The 21,171-nt window shown below is 40.1% G+C and overlaps 1 protein-coding gene across 2 annotated transcripts in view; it reads right to left on the reverse strand.

Annotated features, from left to right (window-relative positions):
* The window catches only part of EEA1 (early endosome antigen 1), a 138,089-nt gene that overhangs the window by 89,221 nt on the left and 27,697 nt on the right, over positions 1-21,171 (reverse strand). For both annotated transcript variants that reach the window (XM_030215574.1, XM_030215573.1), the window contains 8 exons: positions 17,984-18,097; positions 17,774-17,895; positions 16,069-16,224; positions 11,845-11,961; positions 5,476-5,814; positions 3,464-3,613; positions 2,198-2,317; positions 1,118-1,321 (listed from right to left, as the gene is read on the reverse strand). In XM_030215574.1, coding sequence (XP_030071434.1) covers positions 1,118-1,321; positions 2,198-2,317; positions 3,464-3,613; positions 5,476-5,814; positions 11,845-11,961; positions 16,069-16,224; positions 17,774-17,895; positions 17,984-18,097 — 1,322 coding nt within the window. The remainder of the gene's footprint in view (positions 1-1,117; positions 1,322-2,197; positions 2,318-3,463; positions 3,614-5,475; positions 5,815-11,844; positions 11,962-16,068; positions 16,225-17,773; positions 17,896-17,983; positions 18,098-21,171) is intronic.

Consider the following 21,171-nt stretch of genomic DNA (forward strand, 5'->3'; position numbering starts at 1 on the left):
TGCTATAAACAGCACATATACTCGCCCCCCCCCCCCCCCCCCCCCCCCCCCCGCCAATGAGAACCCATGACAATTTATAAAGGCCCCTTTTTCTATGTGTGCACATCTGTTTACCCATGGAGGCAGCCTTCAAAACTGGTCTCCAATTATGGCCCTCTTATTGTCTTTTAAAGTCAATATTTATACAGCAATTTGTACCAGCACATAAAATTATTTAAAAGGAAACCAACAAAGCAAAAGGAGCATAGACAAGGCCTTCATAAGATGAGAACTAAACTGTCACATCTAGAGGGACAAACTGAGCCAGTCCTTCCCCCCCCCACCCCCAAACACCATTGCACAGAGGATGTAGTCCTAATTTGTTTTAGCTCAACTTGTCCCCTACACATGGAGCTATATGATCAAGCCATTTATAATGGGCTCTCATGATTCCAGCAATTTTGTTTTTTCTGTAAATTGTTTACATTATCCCCTGAATTCTATATATGGTGCCCAGATTTGCTCATGTCCAAGATGTGCGTGCAAATTCAACAAGCCCTTAACTATCAATAATTAGGTGCTACCAAGTTAATCGGCACTTATTAAAATGTTTGCACGCATCTGGCTGCATGCTATTCTATAAGACATGGCATTTAACTCCTAGCGTGCAACTCAAAAGGGGATACCACCATGGATGTGTCAGGGGGTATTCCAAAAATCTGTGCGTGTAGTTATAAAATACTGCCTCAGCATGCCTAACTTGGGTGCCAACATTTACACCAGGTTACAGCAGGTGTGAGTCTGGCACCCAAAGTTAGTCGCAGGAATCAGTGCTATGTGCTATTCTATAAAGGGTGAGTACCCTTTACAAAATAGTGTTTAACATTGATTTTTTTCTGGTGCCCACTTTTGATCACTGTTTACAGAGTTCCCCCTTATCAATACATCTGTTATAAAACAAAACTAGTATGAAAACTGTCATTTCATTTGGGTATACCAGTGAAAAAACAGTACACTTGTTTTCAGTATTTGGTTTCATATCTGATTAAATCTATTTTTAACTATTTGCTATAAGCCATTTACAATCTCTCATTAATAGGAATATTAAATTGGGTTTCCACCTATCCCATTTCTCCACCTGTGCTTGTAGTGCGTGGCTCTTTTCTTGAAGCTGATTAAGCACTGCAGTTTCTCCTTCACCAGCTTGAATTTTTGCATACAAGTCTTCCCTCTCCTTTTCAAGCACCGATATGTTTTCTTTGCTCTTCTGAAGTAGGGCCTCAAGGTTTTGAATCTTTTGGTCCTTATCTCCAATTTGGCGTAACACTTGCTCCAAATCATTCTGAAATGAAAGTAAAAAGGCATCAGGATGGGCAGAGGCTATAAATTACCGTTTTAATTCATAATGGATACACATACTGATTCATATTCACATTTTATCACCATTTGCTTGGAGAGTCTTTAGCTTTGCAACCCCCTCAAACCCAGCAAACTCCCACTGTGGTTGACTAGTGGATACAACCACATTAATCTGTCCAGGAAACATCCAAGACGGCAAGGCAGCTGTGCAAAAAATATGGGTAGGTTTATGGAAGTAAAAGGCAGATTTTTCCTAAACCCTTCACATAGCTTTAACAAAAAAAAAAAAAAAAACTTACACTAATACACTAAACATTCTTTGCCCCAACAGCCAGCTTAAATAAGTATTGGCTATCTAATACTTATTAAAGGTCAGAAAACCTATTCTGCTCTCAAAGGTAATGCCTCTTGTTTACCAGTAGCCCACATTAATTGGCCAAATCTTTAAATTAACCAGTGTTTCCAAGCATTTCTAGGTTTGTTTAGATAAAACATAAAATTTAGGACCAACTCAGTTGAGAGACTTCTTGAGCAAGAATGGAAAGAAACTGCCATACAAGTTGTTCCAAGCTGAGGGTGCTGATTTGAACTTCAACCTTCATTATGGGGGCGCAGGGGGACATAAAAAAATACATTTTGAAGGCAGCATGTCTTTCTCCCCAAACTGCTCAGAGCTACTCAGCAGAACTATATGTGCCTATAAAATATGCCCTGGTGCTTTAAATGTCTATGGTACAACAGATCATGTTTAACCGTTCTCAAGTACATTTAAGCATCAACCAAAATATTTTGACACTATTTAGTTTCACCAATACTTCCATACATTATGAAAAGTTTGAGATTTACATGTCCTTTTTACCTGAGCTTCTCGCAATTTTGCTGTAGTGCCTTGCTGAAAGGTTTGCTGTTCTTGATGTTGTTGTCTTGCTTTCTCGAGCTGGTGCTGTAATTCCGTTGAGTTTGCTATTTTTTCCTTTAGCTTGAAATAAGAAAACAACCTCACCTCAGACTTATCTATGAACCAATAAGAAAAGGTAGCCAAACTCAATAACATGCTCTCATCTACATTCTGTTCCGTAAGTCCTGTACAATTACCTAAATGTACATATACACGACTGTTGGTCATATCTACTCAAAAGAAGTGGAAAGTTATAGATTTTGATTTCAGTATTCCTTTTTCCATAGATCAAGGTGAGTGTTACATTCAGATACAGTAGGTATGTTCCCGTCCCCTCCTGTCCTGGAGTGCTTACAGTCTAAGTATGTACCTGAGGCAATGGAGAATTACATGACTTGCCCAAGATCAATTATAATTTTAAATGTGTTAAGATTACATCCAAAACGTTTTAAAAACTATTATAGATTTATTACCTGTCTGATCAACAAATGTTCCAGACATTGCATAATAACAAACACAATCCACAACAAAAAAAAACATCTACAAATGAATACATCCAACTATAACAAATACAAAAACCCAATTACACAAAATTAATAACTTGCATTTCTAAATTGGTGTTTGTCTGTTCTTTCTTCTGAATTATTCTATTTGTCCAAACCCTTACTTATAAGTCTAAGTTAAAATGCACATCTACTTAATTTCTATATCAAGGTGGTATATCCCCAGAAAGAGGCCAAATATATGGCATGTTCAGCAAGAAACCTATACAGAAAAACTCAAAACGTGACAAAAATCGGGCTTGTAAACGGAATTAAAAAACAGCAGCATTACAGTGGCATGCATACATCTGCGGGTACTTTCATCGATGAGCTTCACACTAGTTTTCAAAGGGAATATATAAAGTATACTTTCCCTTTGAAAATTGCCATAAAAAAATATTCTAAACACTTGCACCTGTTTTTACCAAGGGTACTTTTCTAAGGAACTCACCATAACGATTTAAAAATGTAAAACTATCAGTGCTATGGTCTCTCCCAACTGAAACTACAGCTGGGAATGCCTTGCACAGAGTTGTACCCATATTACAACTAAGGATGAGCTTTATTTTTTTGCTTTTCTCAGAAAAGTCAACATATACACTAGTAAAAAGCATTTGAACCTTGCCTTCCAAATGCATTATCCGCATATGTGAACTCAGGTTTCAGAGCCCACATATAAGCTTACCTGCTCCTCGGCACGTGAAAGTTTTAACTGAAGATCTGCCACCTGTTGCTCTTTGTCCATCAGCTTCTCACTAGACAGCTGTCTCTGTTCTTTAAGCCTCCCATGTGCCTCCCCTAGCTGGCGCTCTGTCTCCAGCAGTTTGCTATGCAGCTGGGGAAAAATACTGGAATTGTTTTCCAAGCACAATACATTGTTCATTGACTTTTCCAGTATGATTTTCCTCTGTGCTTACCATACTCTAAATATACATATGTGTGTCTTATAAACCACTGAGCGATTTTGATGGGTCAAGGAGCTGGCACAGAATTACTGTTTAGAGAAAAATAAATATCACCAAAATATCAGTTTTCAACATCAAATTCCTAGTTATTCATCAGCAAAACCCTGAAGACTAGTCAGAATAAATCTGTCTAATCTTTCAGATTTTTTACAAATCAAATTTTGCCTGGCTCAGTGAAAGTACTGTGCATTGACATGCAGAGTAAGTGGATTTTATTACTGGCTTAGGCCTTGTTATCAGTGTTGGTTAGGGATGCAACATAGGCAACACTCATACTCTGGTTTACTGCCTCCTACAAGGGGTCTACGTAACTTCATGTTGACACTAAGTTTAATCTCATTGCTTATGTAGAGCTTTAAAGGAGCATAGTTTCATAGAGACCCTAAAGAACTTATTGTCACTTATCTAAAAAATAGATAGCAGAATGATAAAACAAAATACTACTACTACTACTACATGACATTTCTAAAGCGCTACTAGGGTTACGCAGCGCTGTACAATTTAACATAGAAGGACAGTCCCTGCTCAAAGGAGCTTACAATCTAAAGGACAAATGTACAGTCAGTCAAATAGGGGCAGTCTAGATTTCCTGAAAATAGGAAAATAAGCATTTTCATTAAAAAATAAAATATCCAGACACAAAATTCAACAGAAGAGATGCGAACACTATGCTGCTGGTCTTGCAGGGAAAGCAAGTCTATGCGTCTCCCCTTAGCAGAAGAGTTTCTGCGCTAGTATGCATATTCTTAATCAGCACTTTGGCCACTGTTGACGAAAAGGATCTCCCATATGCTCCAAAAGTGGCTCCACTGTAAACCTGAAAACCTCAGGGGATAGTCAAGTCCAATCTAACTAATGTCTGGTGCATCCCTTGGGAAACTGGACTCTTAGGTTACTGTATCAAGAGACTGATGGCCTTTCCATGGAAGAGTCTCGACTAGTATGCACAGATGTACGAGTATTCTGTACCAAGGAATTCTTGGCCAATTTTTAGAAGACAGTTTTACAGAAGATATTACGTGCTAAGGAGAGCACTGTGCACAGGAAGGGCCACACATACTGAGAACTTTACACTATGTTCTGAGCTGTAAGACAGCAGGTGGGGGGGAAGAGGGGTTGGTGGTTGGGAGGCGAGGATAGTGGAGAGCAGACTTATACGGTCTGTGCCAGAGCCGGTGATGGGAGGCGGGACTGGTGGTTGGGAGGCGGGGAATCCTGCTGGGAAGACTTATACGGTCTGTGCCCTGAAAAGGCAGGTACAAATCAAGGTAAGGTATACACATATGAATTTATCTTGTTGGTCAGACTGGATGGACCATGCAGGTCTTTTTCTGCCGTCATCTACTATGTTACTATGTTAGTTCCAATGCCGTCACCCACTGACTTTAGTCCTGTTTGTCAAAAGAAAATATCTTTAGTGGGTTTGGCCCTCAAATATTGCTTCACTTCACCCCAATATCATTTTCTCCTTTTTCTTGGGGAAAAACAGAGTGAACTGAGAGAAAATGTGATCAAGCAATACAGTGCAGCTGCAGACTATGCCAGAATGCTTTCACATCAGATAGCACAAATAAGCTTCAATTATGTTAACATATGATTTAGCAGAAGCTAAAGATTATTGCTTTACAACGAATTAGCTGTTTCTGTGAACAGCCAACATGAGAGTAATAAATAGGAAAGTATTAGGAATAAAAAAACTGAAACCACTCTGTCTTCCTTGAAGGAATCTCACCTGATTGATCTCCCCCTGAAGCTGCAGGCTATGCTGCTCCTTCTCTTCTTTCTGTTGCTGGAGCTGTTTAAATTCTACCTTGAGATGCTGGCATTTTGTTTCCACTTCTGACAGCTCTTCCTTCAATTTCTGGTTTGCTTCCCCCTTTTCTCCTAGTTCTGTCTGGACTCTCTGTAGTGAGGCCTCAGCTACAGACAGCCGGGATTGGAGCTGCTGACAGTCCAGATCCTTCTGGTGAAAACTTGCCTGCAAGTTCTTTTTGCTAACAAATTCTTCATTTTGCTTCTTCTCCAGCTGGCTATAATCTGTTTCTTTCTTCAATAACTTTTCTGTTAAACTCTGCAAAATTTAGATTAATATTGCATGATGTTTGTGTGCTTCATAGCATACTGTATTTCATAAAGTTCAGTTTACACACAGATCCACTACAAGTAGACCTAAACTCTTATGGCATAATATTCTAAAGTCTCTAAGGAAAGTGCCCTATCATTTTTCAAGGGCATTATCCGGATAATGCCACTGAAAATTCTTACATACCACCTGGAAGGAGCAGGGGCAGAGTGTGGACATTGTGCTTAACTTCATGGCTAGTTTGACATTCACAAAGATGTGGCAATTCAGATACTATTTCTTCGTATTCTGGACCATCAATAAATGCAATAACTAGTATCCAGCGATCTATATATGCTACAAGAAGAGTGGTGAAATGACTTCAGAAATGCCACACCGGGATGATCACAGCGAATTACACACTATAATCGTCACTGGTCAAACTCCACCTTCCTTCCTATTAAGTTATGCTACCTTATAATTTTATTCTCTTCTCCAATTAAATATAAAGAAAGTTTTACTCATCTTAAGTGTTGGTGTTTTTTTCTATAATGTCGGCTTACGGGGAAGTTAAAATCCGACATGGCACATGTTTCGCTAATCGCTTCCTCAAGGATATCCTTTAAATATAAAACAATAAATTAGTGCAATGTTCATGTAAACATTTCTCAAAGTATACACAACATAGGTATACATAAGTATATCTGTGTTGTGTATAATTTGAGAAAGTGTGTAATTCGCTGTGATTAACGTATATCACGGCGTGGCACTTCTGAGGTCATTTCACCACTTTTCTTGAAGTGTATATAGATTGCTGGATACTAGTTATTGCATAGTTTGATATTCAGCCATTATTCATAAAGCTATGTGGATAAAATTTGGCCAGCAAAAAGGTTGCCCTAACAAACCACAAAGCTATACAGAAAGTGGCTGAATTTTGGCACTACAAGTAGAGTCCGTGGTAGTCACAACTGACCATGTACATTCAGTGGTGCTCAAGAGCCAGATAACAGTACTGAATATACAGAATAGATTTAAATGTCATGGCCACTGTTTAAAAAAACAATGACCACAACAATTGAAAATTGACCCTTCAAATGAGTATTTATCCAGTTTAGTGAGTTAAGCATAAGTTAACTCCTTCATGCTCAGCCCAAATAGAAAAGGTGATCCAGAAAATGACAAGGTGAGGGTTCAAGCCAAACAAGTTTTACTGAGGGTCCCTCCTCAATAAAATTTGTTTGGTTGAACCCTCGTATGTTCTTCATTCTGTAGATCATCACCTTTTCTGTCTGTGCTAGTTATGTGTTTTTGCAGATGTTGTTCTCCTGTTTTCTCCCCCAACTCTGTCATGCCCATCAAAATTAATATTAAGGAACACAAAGTCAAAAAAATACTTCTTTTCCACCAGCCTCTTGACTCTTGCTATTAAGGTGATCTGTATAAACCTACAAAAATAACTCATGGATGAGAATGTATTAAGCTTCTGTATTTAATTGCTCTAAATTCTAGTGAGTAAGAAAACATTTAGCCCTACTTAATTTTCTTTGGGTCCTACCAAACCAGTCCAGATATCTGGTTTGTTCCTCTGCAAGCAAACGGAGGCAAAGAACAATTAGATTGCTGTTGTCACCCTATGGCCTCCTTAATCCAGCAAGCTACTGAAGAATTAGATACAGCCTCTCCATTCATTTTACCCCTCACACAGCAAATAAAGTGGTCTGATTTCCTGAAAGGATTGATAATCTTTAAATAAAAGCCCTACGAACATTCAACAGATGGATGTCTTTAAAATTCCCCAATGAATCCTTTCTCCAGAAGGACAGGAGATTGTGACTCATTGACATGAAAGGGGATCATCATCTTGGGAAGAAAGGATGAACTATCCAAACTGTAAACTCAGCTTCTGAAAACAAAAAGGATATGCTGCAAGTGAAAGCCTACAATCTTGAAATCCATCATGCAGAGAATACTGCAACCAAACACAATATTAAGAGTGAAATCCAACAGAGGTTCTCTCAATTGGCCAAAAACAGAGACATAACTCTAAGCACTACTTTGCTATCCCAGTATGGAACTACTACTCAGAGTGCAAATGCACTTCATGCCCAAGAAAATGAGAAATATCTGAGTGTGCAAAAAAGAAGCCCTCCCTCCACAGAATTCTTATAATAAGCAACAGCTGCAACCTGGACCTAGAAATAATTCAAGGTTAAACCTCTCTCCAATCTACCCTGAAAAGCTAAATGAGAAACAGTAGCTTAAATCAAGGCTGTGGAGTCAGAGTTGGAAGCAATTTTGGGTGGCGTTGAAATCAGTAAAAATATACCAACAAACTTCAGCTTCAAAATAAATATCATGATACATGTTAAAACATAACTGTTTCTCATCTACCTTTTCTTCAGGGTAGATATATATACACACATACACACAGTGCAATCCCCATAAGTGCAAGGGTCTGGGACCAAAGAAATGCATGTACATATGTACAGTACTGTTTATTATTTATTATACATACAGTATACAGTCTCAATTAACTGACATTAGGCTTACTTGAAGTAATCAGTTATAGTCATCTGTACACTCTTGGGTCTGTAAGTTCCAGACTACGTCTGCCAGACGGTAAAAACTGTCATAGCACTGACATCCAGTGGCCTCCAGATAGGCCCGCACAGTGTTGAGACTCTCCAGCGCTCTTGCAAAAGTGAAAGGAGGAGGTTGTTGAATTTCGTCAGCATGCACCTCGCTGCTCATTTCTTCATCTGTTCCATCATCAGCCGTTGTTGCATGCGTGTAGGCGCATATCTCGACATTGGTGCTGTCTTCAGCGGTTTGTAGATCGTAATCAACAGATATGTAGCGATGGAACTCCTCTTCAGTAAAACCGGCTGGGATGTCAATAACCTCTTCATCTGACGCGTTTGCAACAGCTGCATCTGTTTCGTCCCTCTCCACATCATTAACAAAGCTTGCCCGCTTGTAGCAGTTCACAATGGTTGCCTGTGTAACATGATTCCAGGCTTCTTTCTACATATGTAGGGAAACCAACAGTGATAGATTAGAGCCAGTTCAACAGCACGTTTCTCCTTGCCAGTCTAGTCATCCATAACGCTCATCAAACGATGTAACACAAGAGCCCGATAATGTTTTTTGAAATTGGCTATTATGCCCTGATCCATAGGTTGGATCAGAGAGGTAGTGTTTGGTGGCAGGAAGACCACCTTGACGTTAGACAACCTGACATCATCCCTGTGTGCAGCACAAATTATCACAAAGCAGCAAAATCTGATTCTTTTGTGCCCGCATTCTAGTGTCTAACTTCTTTAGCCACTGCTTCCAGATTTACCCAGTCATCCATGAATTTGCGTTAGCCTCGAATGACACAGAAAGTCGCTTAACTTTCTTGAAGCAACGGGGCTGTTTGCTCTTTCCAATGACGAGTGGTTCCAACTTCACGCCCATCCATATTGCAGCAAAGGAGGATCGTCAGTCGGTCCTTCGATGTTTTACCTCCAGTAGTTTTGGCATGTTTGAATGCAAGTGTTCCATCAGGAATCGCTCGCCAGTAGAGACCATTTTCGTCAGCATTGAAAATGTCACGAGGTGCAAACTCGTTCAAGATGGTAGGAAGAACTGAAACAACCCAATTTTCAGCACCAAACTCATCAGTGTCTTGTTTCTCACCATGCTGTTTCTTGAATTTTATGCCGTTCCTCTCCTTCCATCTTTCCAACCATCCAACAGTGGCTTTGAATTCAGTTAGTCCAAGACTTTCAGCTAGCTGGTTAGCTTTCTCCATAAGCAGTGGACCACTGACAGGAAACTGTCTGCTCCTGACTCTTCTTTTTTCTCGGTTTTGTAATATATTGTAGTCCTTTTCAGTTATATCATAAGTGTATGTAAACCACTCGTCAGGCCTCCTCCCAGGTGGTATATCGTCCTAACAAAACGTGAAAGTTGAAACTTGATCATGACTCCATTTCGCTCTCCTCAGAGGCCAATTAAGGAAAAATGCCTTACTTGATCATTTTCTTTCCAGACGAATGGGTTATGTCCGTCAACCAGGGGATAGAGAAAGAAAAATATACTTCTCATGATTTTCCCCCTTGAGGGTATCACACAGCCTGGAATGTTCAGTGTTTCGACAGTCAAACAGTGGTGCTCCCAACCATATTGCCGCTCACCTCTGAAAACGAGTGTCTCTCCCATTCAGCTCGTAAATCCATCAAGAAGGGAGGTGTATACTCCTACCTACAGGTATTTCACTGAGGAAGGAGGTGTGTGAGGCTGAGTACAGAGAAAAACACCTGAAAATAGACTGAACAAAATCTGTCACAGACCAACAGAAAGGACCACCACATGGTGGAAATAAGAACAATGAATGAGTCAGGGTAGGTATTTTGACTGGTCTGATAGAACTAAAAGGAAGAAAATCATCAAGACAGACATTATCCTTCCTTGTCATCCATACCAAACCAGTCCAAATAAATGGGATGTAGCAAAGCATTGAAAAAAAAGGAGCAGGACCAGTAGCGTAGCCAAGGGTGGGCCAAGGTCCATCCACTTTGGGTTCAGGCCCACCCAGTAGCAGCATATCTACAATATGGCTGGCATCGATTCCCAAGCCCCACTAGCCAAAAACTCACAACTGTCCCCTTCTGCATACCTTTTAAATAGCAGATCTTTGCGAGCAGCAACTGATGCATACTGCTCAAACCGGCTCCACAGCCTTCCCTCTGATGTATTCCCATCTATGTGGAAACAGTAAGTAGCATCAGAGGGAAGGCTGTGGGGCTAACATGAGCAGTGTGTATTAGTTGTTGCTCGCTGCCGGTGAAAATCTGCTACTTAAAAGGTATACGGGGGAGGAGGGATGTTTGAAGAGACCATATGGCAAGCAGACGAGAGAGGGAGAGACCAAATCACTTGTGGGACAAGACAAAGTTCTGCCCACCCATCTTGGGCCCAGGCCCACCCAAAATTGGGTCTCTGGCTACGCCCCTGAGCAGGACTACAGAGGCAAAACTTGTCCAACCTCAGAGTCAAGAAGGAGAACACAGTATACCCGCAGCCTGATCCAAGATCTACAGAATGCGACGGGAGAGAACATGAACAAAAGCCACAAAAAAAAAAAAAAAAAAAAAAAAGATTGCAAAATGATAGCCACAGAACAGGAAATTCTCCTAGACTAGATACAGAACTGGCACATAAGCTGGTGAACATTCCTCAACCAGTGAGCGCAAAACATGGTATATGAGCCTCGTAGAGGAACAGGCGGTTTAAGAAACCTAAAAGGTTGTTGGGTGTGGAAGTCTAGAACACAACAGAACAAACAGGTGCAAGGCAGATCTAACCACTCCCTCCTGAATTAACAGGAAGTACAAATGCACCAACCAATAAAGAATCAAACTTGTTAATCAGCTGACCAACAGAGGAATGGTGCATCTTGGGCAGACAATGAAACCTAAGAGGTTGTAGAGAAAAATCCCTTCTGCTTCACAGCACAGTCTACCTGAAGAAAGGTGCTAACACTCCTATGGTACTGCCTGGGACACTTTTTTTTTTTTAAGAAGTCTAGACTTTTTTTTCCCCTCTGTCTCCATCTGTTAGTTATCAGATGTAAGCCATTCATCTGGACTGGTATGGTATGGATGACAAGGAACACTACCTTTGTAGCATACCCAGTCCACAAAGGAATGTAAAGGACCCAATCCAGGAATCAAACCAGGGTTCCTCCAGAAGCAGCACACTTTGCCACTGAAATACCAAGTTGGCCTAGTGTAAATATATTTTCAAAACTGCTGCAAACAGTGTTTGGTCATTTTCTTTCATATTTTTAATTATTCCTTTTATTAAAAAAATATCCACCTTTGCAAAAATTGATAAAAGCAAAGAACGGCATATTCAAGAACATACATGTATATCAGGCAGATTATCTACTTGATTCTTAAGAATTCTTTAAGCCATAAAACACATTACACATAAAATGTAGTTAAAGTCAGTGTAAGAACTATTTCAGTTCTAGTATTTATAATTTACCTGATTTTTTTCTGTAAAATTATTCAATGAACTTTGAAGCTTCTGCAGTTCCTGTACGTACACAGCAACCTCCTGAGGACCTTTGGCAAGCTCTCCTCTTAATTGCTTTATGGTAGCCTAGAGGAAAAAAAAAAAATCAGACATGAAATCCTAGGCTAAAAAATAAGAAACGTTATGAAGCCAGTTTTAAGTTGGAGCTGCACATGCAAATTGATGCTTGCAAGGGCATTGTTTAAGGCAAAACACAGCACCCTCTCTAAGGGGCCCTTTTACTAAGCAGAGGTAAGCCCACCGTGAGCTTACCTTAACTATCATCTGCCCAATGCGGGTGCTGGCAGTAGTTCCACCCCCAGCGCATGCTATTTCCAGAGCTAGGGAACAGGGTCCCTAATATTTATTGCAGCAGTTACCCAGCGGTAAATTGAGCAGGGTTACCACCAGGTTAGCGCGGGAGCCATTACTGCCACCTCAATGGGTGGAAGTGCTTCCCCCCCTCCCCCCCACATGGCCACACGGTAAGTGCATTTCTTTTTTTGTAAACAAATTAGGATTTTGTAAAAGGGCATTAACAGCTAGAATGGTGAACAATCATGCTTTTTGTGCAACCAGAGTTTGGTGAGTCACAAAAAAATGTTTTGTGAATATTAACGGGTGGGATGATAAAAATTCTTTTATATATTAGACTGGAAAATAAAGTATTGTCATTTTAAATATATGATGTATACATAAGTCTTTATAGTGATTTTTGATCATTTCTTTTTTTTTTTGGCCTTTTTACCTGCTGCGGTAAAATGGGCCCCAGCGCGTGGCAAGAACAGCCGCCGCTGCTAGTACAGGGCCCCTTTAACCACAGCTTAGTAAAAAGGGCCCCTAAGTTTCCAGTTTACCCTGGACATAGAACTCACTCATCATTGAGTCTTTCCCACCACCAAACAACCCTTGTGTAATGCAATTACTACATTTCCCCTCTTATGTACTTTATCCATAAAACAGCTCAGATGGCATCAATCCTAAACAAAAAGAGTCCCACCAAGTTATTTCGAAGCACTTTCACTCACATACAGAATTGTCAATCGTATTCTCCATGATGCAACAAATGAAAACGTTATTAAAGTATGTGATCACTCATTTAAACAAAGTTAAGTATGTCCAGAAAAAAATTCATGTTTAGTGGTTAATACATTAAACCTCTTAAGAGCTGTTTATTTTGCTCTACATAAAATGTCTTGGTCCTAGTTTATTGCGTTTATAGTCTTCATACTGTTATGCATGTAAATCTGGCATTTTGAATCTTGTGTCCAGTAGGTTCTTAATAAAATAAAAAAATACACTAAAAAAAAAAAGTTATACTTGACAAAAAAATTATTCCAATTTTTATAGGTAAACATTATTTCTGTTTTTGCATCAGAAGAATGCTTCAATTTCACAGAACACCTATAATTTAACCTTCACAATCTCAGAAGATACTCCTCGGAGAGTTCTGTGCCATTGTGGAATGCAGAATATTGTACAAGGGACCGTGAGGCGGGGGCAATTTGCATAGTTTCTCACACCCCCAACTTGTCCTCTTCCTCGCCTCCCTCTCCCAGCATTGATCAGCACAAAAGCTGGGCTACATCCTCAGACTCCTAAAATTTGAACCACACAGGGCTGTACAATAGCTTGTGTGGTTCAAATTCAGTAGTCTGAGCCACAGCAGCAGAGTAGAACACAGCCCAAATGCAGTTCTCCTCCTCCTCTTGTGGGTAGGAGGGAAAGTTTGAGTAAGGGAAGAAAGGCAGAAGGGATATAATAATAGACATTCAAATTTCTCTGTGGCACTAGTGTATAGGAGATGAGCCTTTTTCAAATGAAGAAAAAAAACACTCTAGAATGAGAGGGCATAGGATAAAAGTTAAAGGCTCAGGAGTAAGGAAATACTGTTTCATGGAAAGGGAGGTGGACGTGTGGAATAGCCTCCCAGTGGAGGTGGTGGAGACAAGGACTATCAATTTAAGAAAGCGTGGGACAGATATGTGGGATCTCTTATGGGGAGGAGGAGAAAGTGGATGCTAAGGATGGGCAGACTAGATAGGCCATTTGACCTTTATCTGCCATCATGTTTCTGTGTTTCTAAAACAACAACAAAAAATCTACGCAGCTGTTTGTACCAGGAAAAGGAAAGCCGAAGAAAGAGCAATGATGACATGTACACTTAGGGTGGTGGTGAAGTTTCATAAAGAGATAGCTATGACTGTGTGTATTTGGAGTGGAGGGGGGTGGCCTATGAATCAAAGAATTAGGGTGAACAGGGGTAGATTCAAAAGCAATCCAAGGCAATATTTCTTTACAGAAGGATGACAGGTGCTTGAAACAGTCTCCCAGGGGAGAGTGTAGAGGGGAGATATTTGAATTCAATAACACAGAGCCAGTACACAGAATTTCTGAAGGAGAGAAAGGAATTGTAGATTTAGCAGTTAGTGTGGATGAACAGACTAGATAGGAATAAAATGGGCCCTGCTGCACATAACTCGAGCTAAGCTTTAGTAAAAGACCCCCCAGCCCACCGAGGAGGAGCAGTTGCTAGATTAAAAGTCAATGTCTATATTACAAATCCTTATGAAGCTCATGTTGAGGTAAAAATGTTACACGGCAATTAAAAATTGTCCAGAAAACCAGTTACCTCAAATGTACGTATCTCCATGAGAAAGCAGACAAAAAGAATGAAAAATGATGGATGTAAGATGGAAATTGACAAAAACTGTTAAGCCAATTCATGAATAAATACATTAAATTCCTTATTCTAACAGGTATACACCTGTTCCCTCTTAACACAGGCTACAATGTTATATAGTTCTCTTTTTAATTGCTCCCAAATTCAAACTTCTAGAGATATTTTCATTTTCCACCCCCTGTGTGAAATTCAAATGCAATATTCTATTTTATGCTAAACATATTGAAACAAAAAAAAGATGGAAAATGGCTTGTTAGGGTCTGAAAAACACACACATTGCTTTCTTATGAAGAGACAAGCTAAAGAGTTATGTTAGAGAAGGCAAAGTATATACAGCTTCAGCATTTTCAAATTACTCTGGGGATCTTCTGGCACATATTCCAATGCAAATGAAAATAGATGAGTACAAAGTTCCTGAATTTAGAAATAAGTACATTTTACCTTGGAAAATTCACTTGTAGGCCAGTGGCTACAAATTGTGGTGATTCCGAATTATCCTCTATATAGTGTTAAATGTGAGCAGCCCAGAGGACTTATCAGTACATCAAGTTATAAACTTAAAATATCTAATTGCAATTTTTGCAATTGTTATTAACTACTTCTGTTTGACACTGTCTGCTTCTATGTATAGAATAAATGATCTTTCTTATCTATACTTCATAAAAAAATATTTCTTTGGTTCATTAAAACATGCATTTTAACAGAATTTCATGGGGAAAACCCCACAGAACTTAAAATCCATGGGTCAGTTGTGGAAGAGAGGTAGTATTCTACTCAGATAAAAAGGTAAAGTGTAATGTCAAAACTGGATAAAAGTACTAAAACTTTCTAACATTTATTTGAAGAAGTTCTGGCATAAAACTAAATAAAGTACAAACACAACCAATCAAAATGACACTTGGAAATCAATTTCTCATTGACTCTATAAAACAAATGACAATAAGTGAAGGAGATGTTTCCAAATGCAATCAGTTTCCATATTCAGAGAATGAAAGAGTACCTGCTTAAAAACAAAGCCCTAGATCACACAACACAGCAAGCTTCATATTAACAGTCTTAATCAAATCTGCTGGTTATGTATCTAAAAGGCTAATAAATTGTTTAAAATAATGGCAAGTAGTAATTTACATGCTATGATTTAAAACAACTTGTGTTTCCTGGTTCTATTTCTTCATTCTCCTACTCGATGCAACAAAATAGAAATGTTTTCTTACCATATAAGGTGATCTTGCCTTTCTTTTCCTGGGCTCGCCTGTACAAATCTAAATATTTTGAAATCTTAAAAGTCCACCATCCAGAATATACATAATTGAGCACTCTATTATAACAAGGCAGTAAGAACCTTGGCCCAGCCAAGAGGCAAAGTGAAATACTAAAAAAAGTTGGAAGTAGAATTCTATGGCAGAATTTTGATCTCTGTATATCATGTGCTTAAGTATGACATTGGTTTCCTATTATTTTGGAAGTACTAGCCATCAAAAACATTTTATGAATTTGTTTTGTTACCCTACCTCCGAGTTAACCTTCTCTGTCTGCAACTGTTTGTATTCATCTTTTAGCTTTTCAGACTCTCTCTCGCATTCCAAGGTCATTTTGTCCATCAGTGTCTGAACCTGAACTAGCTCCTTCTTTAGAACAGCAACATCTTCAACACCAGGTCTCTGAAGCTAAGAATTGAAAAAAGAAATATTAAAAAGGCTGCAAGTGTTAAACTTATACATAATCCCACACCACTAGAATTACCCATACTCCAATCCTTTCCCCATATCTCTTACTAATGTCCTACTCTATGTAATTATGTCATCTCTGTAATACTTTGTTCCATACTTTGTTATACATTGTTCCATAAATTGTATTATCTCTGTGATACTTTGTAAGCCGCACTGAACCTGCTACCGAGCGGGAAAGAGCGGGGTATAAATGCCACAAATAAATAATCAAATTCTTTGCCATATGCTTATGAAGCATACCAGCATAATAGTGAAAGATTTTCTTTTCTAATTTCTCTCGAGTCTCTAAATGACAAAAAACGAGGACATCTCTGTGATTGAATCCTTTAATACCACTCCAGAGTCAATGGCTGGTGTGAAGATCAACCCTTGCCCATAATTAGGGCTTCTATTATACGATTTTGAGAGTAGAAAAAAAACAGTGCTTTGATCAGCATGTTTTCAATGGAAGCAAATACATATATTTGCACAACTGCTGAGGTGTCAACATCAAAACAGCACAAAAGAGAGAGAATCCAAGGCAGGCAAGAAAAGTACCATATATATTCTAATATAAAACCATCCAAATATAAAGAGATTAAAAAAAAAAAAAAAAAAGAGAGAGATGACGACTTAACTCAAATATAAACTATATTCCAGCATTTCTCTCCTCCCCTACCTTGTGGTGACCGGCATTTCTCCATCCCTCCCTCCCCACCCATGGTGACTGGCATTGCCTCTTCTTACCTCCCTCCTGGCGGACACAGACGCAGAAATGACCGTGCTTGGTCAGTGCGGGGCTTTGAGCACCTATGCATGTTCAAGGCCTGATGCTTCCCACTCCCTTCAAAGCTTCTAGTCTGAAAGAGTGGGAAGCCAGCAGGCCTTGAGCATGCACAGATGCTCAAGGCTCCACACTGGCCAGGCATGATCATTTCTATGTCAGCGTCAGCCAGGAGAGAGCAGAGAAACAATACTGGTCACCATGGGAGGGGGAGGTAGGGTGATCTGGAGAAACAGCAGTCACCACAGAGGGAGGGATAGAGAAATGGCAGTCACCATGGAGGAGAAGGGAAGGAGAGAAATTTTTGCACCAATAAATATAAACCAAGATCCCAATTTTCTTTTGGGGGTGGCGAGGGAATTTAGATCAAAAAAAAAAAGTTTATATTGATAAAGGAAGTTGCTGTTTACTGTGTTTTTCCAATACATATCTATTTTACATTTTCACACCCAGACATTAAATTGGTGCTTATCAGTTACAACCTAATCACAAACCTTACCCAAAGTTTAAACATAAAACTATTCACAAAATACCCAAATCGAGTGGACAGTTATCTGACATCTATTCAGCCCAATGTGTAACTAGGGGTTCCAAGTTCTGCAACGTTTTATGGTCCAATATATTATATAATACTTTCATAGAAAATGTGCTACCTTAATCTGCAGTAGTCTTCCTTCTACAAATGACAGGTTCAGCATAAAAACAAAAAGGACTTTAAATTACCAATTCAGTCTTTAAATTTTCTATCACAGACTTCTCTCTCTGTATTTCTTGCGTCAAGCTTCTCACTTTCTCATCTGCTGCTTCCCGGAGGCCCTTTTCCTCATCATATTTTGACTTTATCTCTGATTTAAGAGAAAATAAAACCATATGAACCACATGCTCATTTTAGAGGTAGAACACATAGGCAGAATATGTGCTTAACATACTTACCCACAATTTCAGTTGCCAGTTGGGCTGCTTTCTGCTCAAAGAGGTCTTTCATCTGCTTAATATTAAAATTTTCAGTGTGAGCTTCTTCTAACTGCCTTTCTAGTGACTGCACCTCTGGAACAAAAATGTGATAAGCCATATTCATACCAAAGCAGACTTCTCAGGAGACAGTATTGGCAGATAAACACTTTATTTATCTAAGTAGGGCACATCTCAGGGTATTGTTTTCTTGGCAGATTACTACTATTACTACTACTTATTTCTATAGCGCTACTAGATGTACACAGCGCTGTACACTTGAACATGAAGAGACAGACACTGCTTGACAAAGCTTACAATCTAATTAGGACAGAGAAACAGGACAAATAAGAGATAAGGGAATTACTAAGGTGGGGAAGATAAAATAAGGGTACTGAACAAGTGAGTAAGGGTTAGGAGTTAAAAAGCAGCATCAAAAAGGTGGGCTTTTAGCCTAGCTTTGAAGACAGACAGAGATGGAGCTTGACGTACCGGCTCAGGAAGTTTATTCCAGGCATATGGTGCAGCAAGATAAAAGGAACGAGTCTGGAGTTAGCGGTGGAGGAGAAGGGGGGCAGATAAGAGAGATTTGCCCAGTGAACAGAGTTCCCGGAGAAGAGTGTAGGGAGAGACAGATAAGGAAGCTGACAGATAAGGGAGCTGTACTGTTAGGCTGAAGCTTGCTACTCCACGGAGGGAGACAAAATGGCAGCGTTTCCCACCAAAACAGAAACCGCCGGAGCATCAGCGTGAACCGCCAAGACCAGACACCCCCCCCCCCCCCCCGAGGTAGTCAAAGGCGCGGTAGAAGGCCCCAAAAACTTGCGACTGCTGGCTCTGACGCCACGATGCTGACAGACCGCGCACTGTTTGTTTCTCTGCCATTCCGGCAGTCTAACAGACGCGCGCCCAAACTCAGTGCTTCCCCCAGCGTGCTGTTTTTTTTTTGTTTTAAACTTCCTGACAGCCTGGCCGAACAGAGAGCCTCAAGACACCACGAAGGGGAAAAAGAAGCGAGACACTTTTACTGTAAACAGTGTGAAAACAGTGCTTTTTTTTTTTTTTTTTTTACCAGAATGTAATGGCTGCCTCTCCCAGACCCAGAATCTCTTCCCCTGAAGAGACTGGGTTCTACAGCCCCAGGGCATACACCAAAAACAGGGAGGAATTGGGGCAGAGGGACCTGGCTTTCCAGATGTAACACCCCCGAGACCCCAAAGGAGCCCCTCAGACCTCTGCCTCTCACCAAGGTTCCCAAAATTAGGTGCACAGACCGAACCCTTTTAAATAAGTATATTTTAACCAAAGATAGAAGGACAGAAATAAGAGAGACTGATAGGGCTCACCACCTTCCACCTGCTGAAGACTGAGAATACTGGATTCTTCTCTCTCTGACAAGGTCTCTTATTGGCAAACAGGGATGAGTCAGAATTCTCAGTCTCCACCTGCTGGAAGGCGTGCACAACCCATCAGTCAAGCTCTGGACCATTCCGGAGGGACGTTAAGGAAAGTAATCAATTAGATATATTAGCAACGAAATTTGCAGACCCAACTATTTTTTTAATCTCAGATTTTCATTGGACCTCAATACCTTGGTCAGAACACAATAACCTCTTCTTTCAAATTGTACTGGAAGGAAATTGTCATTCCAAACTCCAAAATTTGTTACATTCCTTTAAAACTAGAGGTAAAATTGACCTTTTAAAATTCTGGTCCAATGAATGCATTACTTATCTCAAACCTTTCCCTGAATTTTATTCTGCAATAGAATGATACTTGTAAAGCAGTCCTTTATGTTATTGCACCTGTGACTGTCAAATCTCATCCAAAAAGATTATCTCCGTGGTTCAATGATGATCTTTTACAAATAAAATGTAAATGCAAGAGACAGGAGAGAATCTGGGCTAAGGACAAATCCACTGAAGAATGGATCGCTTGAAAAAAGTGTTTTGAAAATCTACAAAAGGTATGATCTCCAAAGTGAAAACCTCCTACTATTCCAATTTCATTTGTGATACAGTAGTTAACCCGAGGAAACTTTACTTTTTATGGAATCTTAAGATTGCCCAGGATCTCTCTGAGCAAACTTAAGCACCCAAAAGGGCATGGAGGTGTGAAATTTCCTGATCTCCTGCTTTATCATAAAGCCTTCATTATGCGGCAGGGCATGGAATGGATCTCCCCTATAAATGCTGTTTCCCCGCCCAGATGGTTAACCTTTGAACAGGCCCTTATTGATCCGTTACAACATTCCCATATCATTGGCATGCGCCTCCCCAAGAGCATTGTCTCTAATCCGTTCATTCACACCGCCTATAAATTAATGGTATCCTTAGATAAATTAATGGATAACCCTTGGTCTGCTACGCCACTCACCCCTATATGGAATAATCCTAACTTTAAAATTGGCAAAAAACAAGTTTCGTGGTCAGTGGCAGCAAATAGGTATTTGGGCCTTAAAAGATATGATCCATATGAGTAGGTAAACATGGAAAACCTTCTCAGAGATGAAATCAGAATTTGCACTGACACCCAATTTTACCAATGGCTTCAGATTAGCTCCATGGTAAAAAAGAAATCCAATGATAGGTTACACGCCCAGTTCCTGACCCAAACTCCAGAGCTTACTGATTTTACTCTGAAGCTTCAGCACATTGGTCACACTGCTTCCCACATTTACAAGTACCTTCTTAGCAACTCCCGCACTAAATGTACTGGTTTACTGCGGGTATGTTCTGCTGGAGCCAGTCAAAAGCTCGACCCTTGCTTTGCCTGGGGAGAAGTAGGAGCCTCTGGCGCATGATGTTGACGTGAACGAGCAGGCTGAGGTTGAGCCTGAACAGGCTGGCGAGCCGAAGGGTTGTACCTATGCCTCTGACAGTAACATGTACTCCTGTTTGGTTTGCCAAAAGTCCTCCTAACTAAGGAGGTAGATGCAGAAGGCGCCCGAGGGGGAGAGAGAAGAGATAGCATCAGTATGTTTTTTCATTTGGTCTGTGACCTCTCCCTGCATGAGGCATCCACCAACCTCTGCTGAACAGAATGTTCCAAGTCAGAAACACGCAGTTATGACAGTCTGCACATTGCTATATTCCAAGCAGAGATCCTGGCTGCCACATCCAAGTGTCATAAGTACCCCTGGACAAGAACTTTCGACACGCCTTCTGCTG

This window comes from Microcaecilia unicolor, chromosome 9, assembly GCF_901765095.1.
Source record: "Microcaecilia unicolor chromosome 9, aMicUni1.1, whole genome shotgun sequence".
NCBI lineage: Eukaryota > Metazoa > Chordata > Amphibia > Gymnophiona > Siphonopidae > Microcaecilia > Microcaecilia unicolor.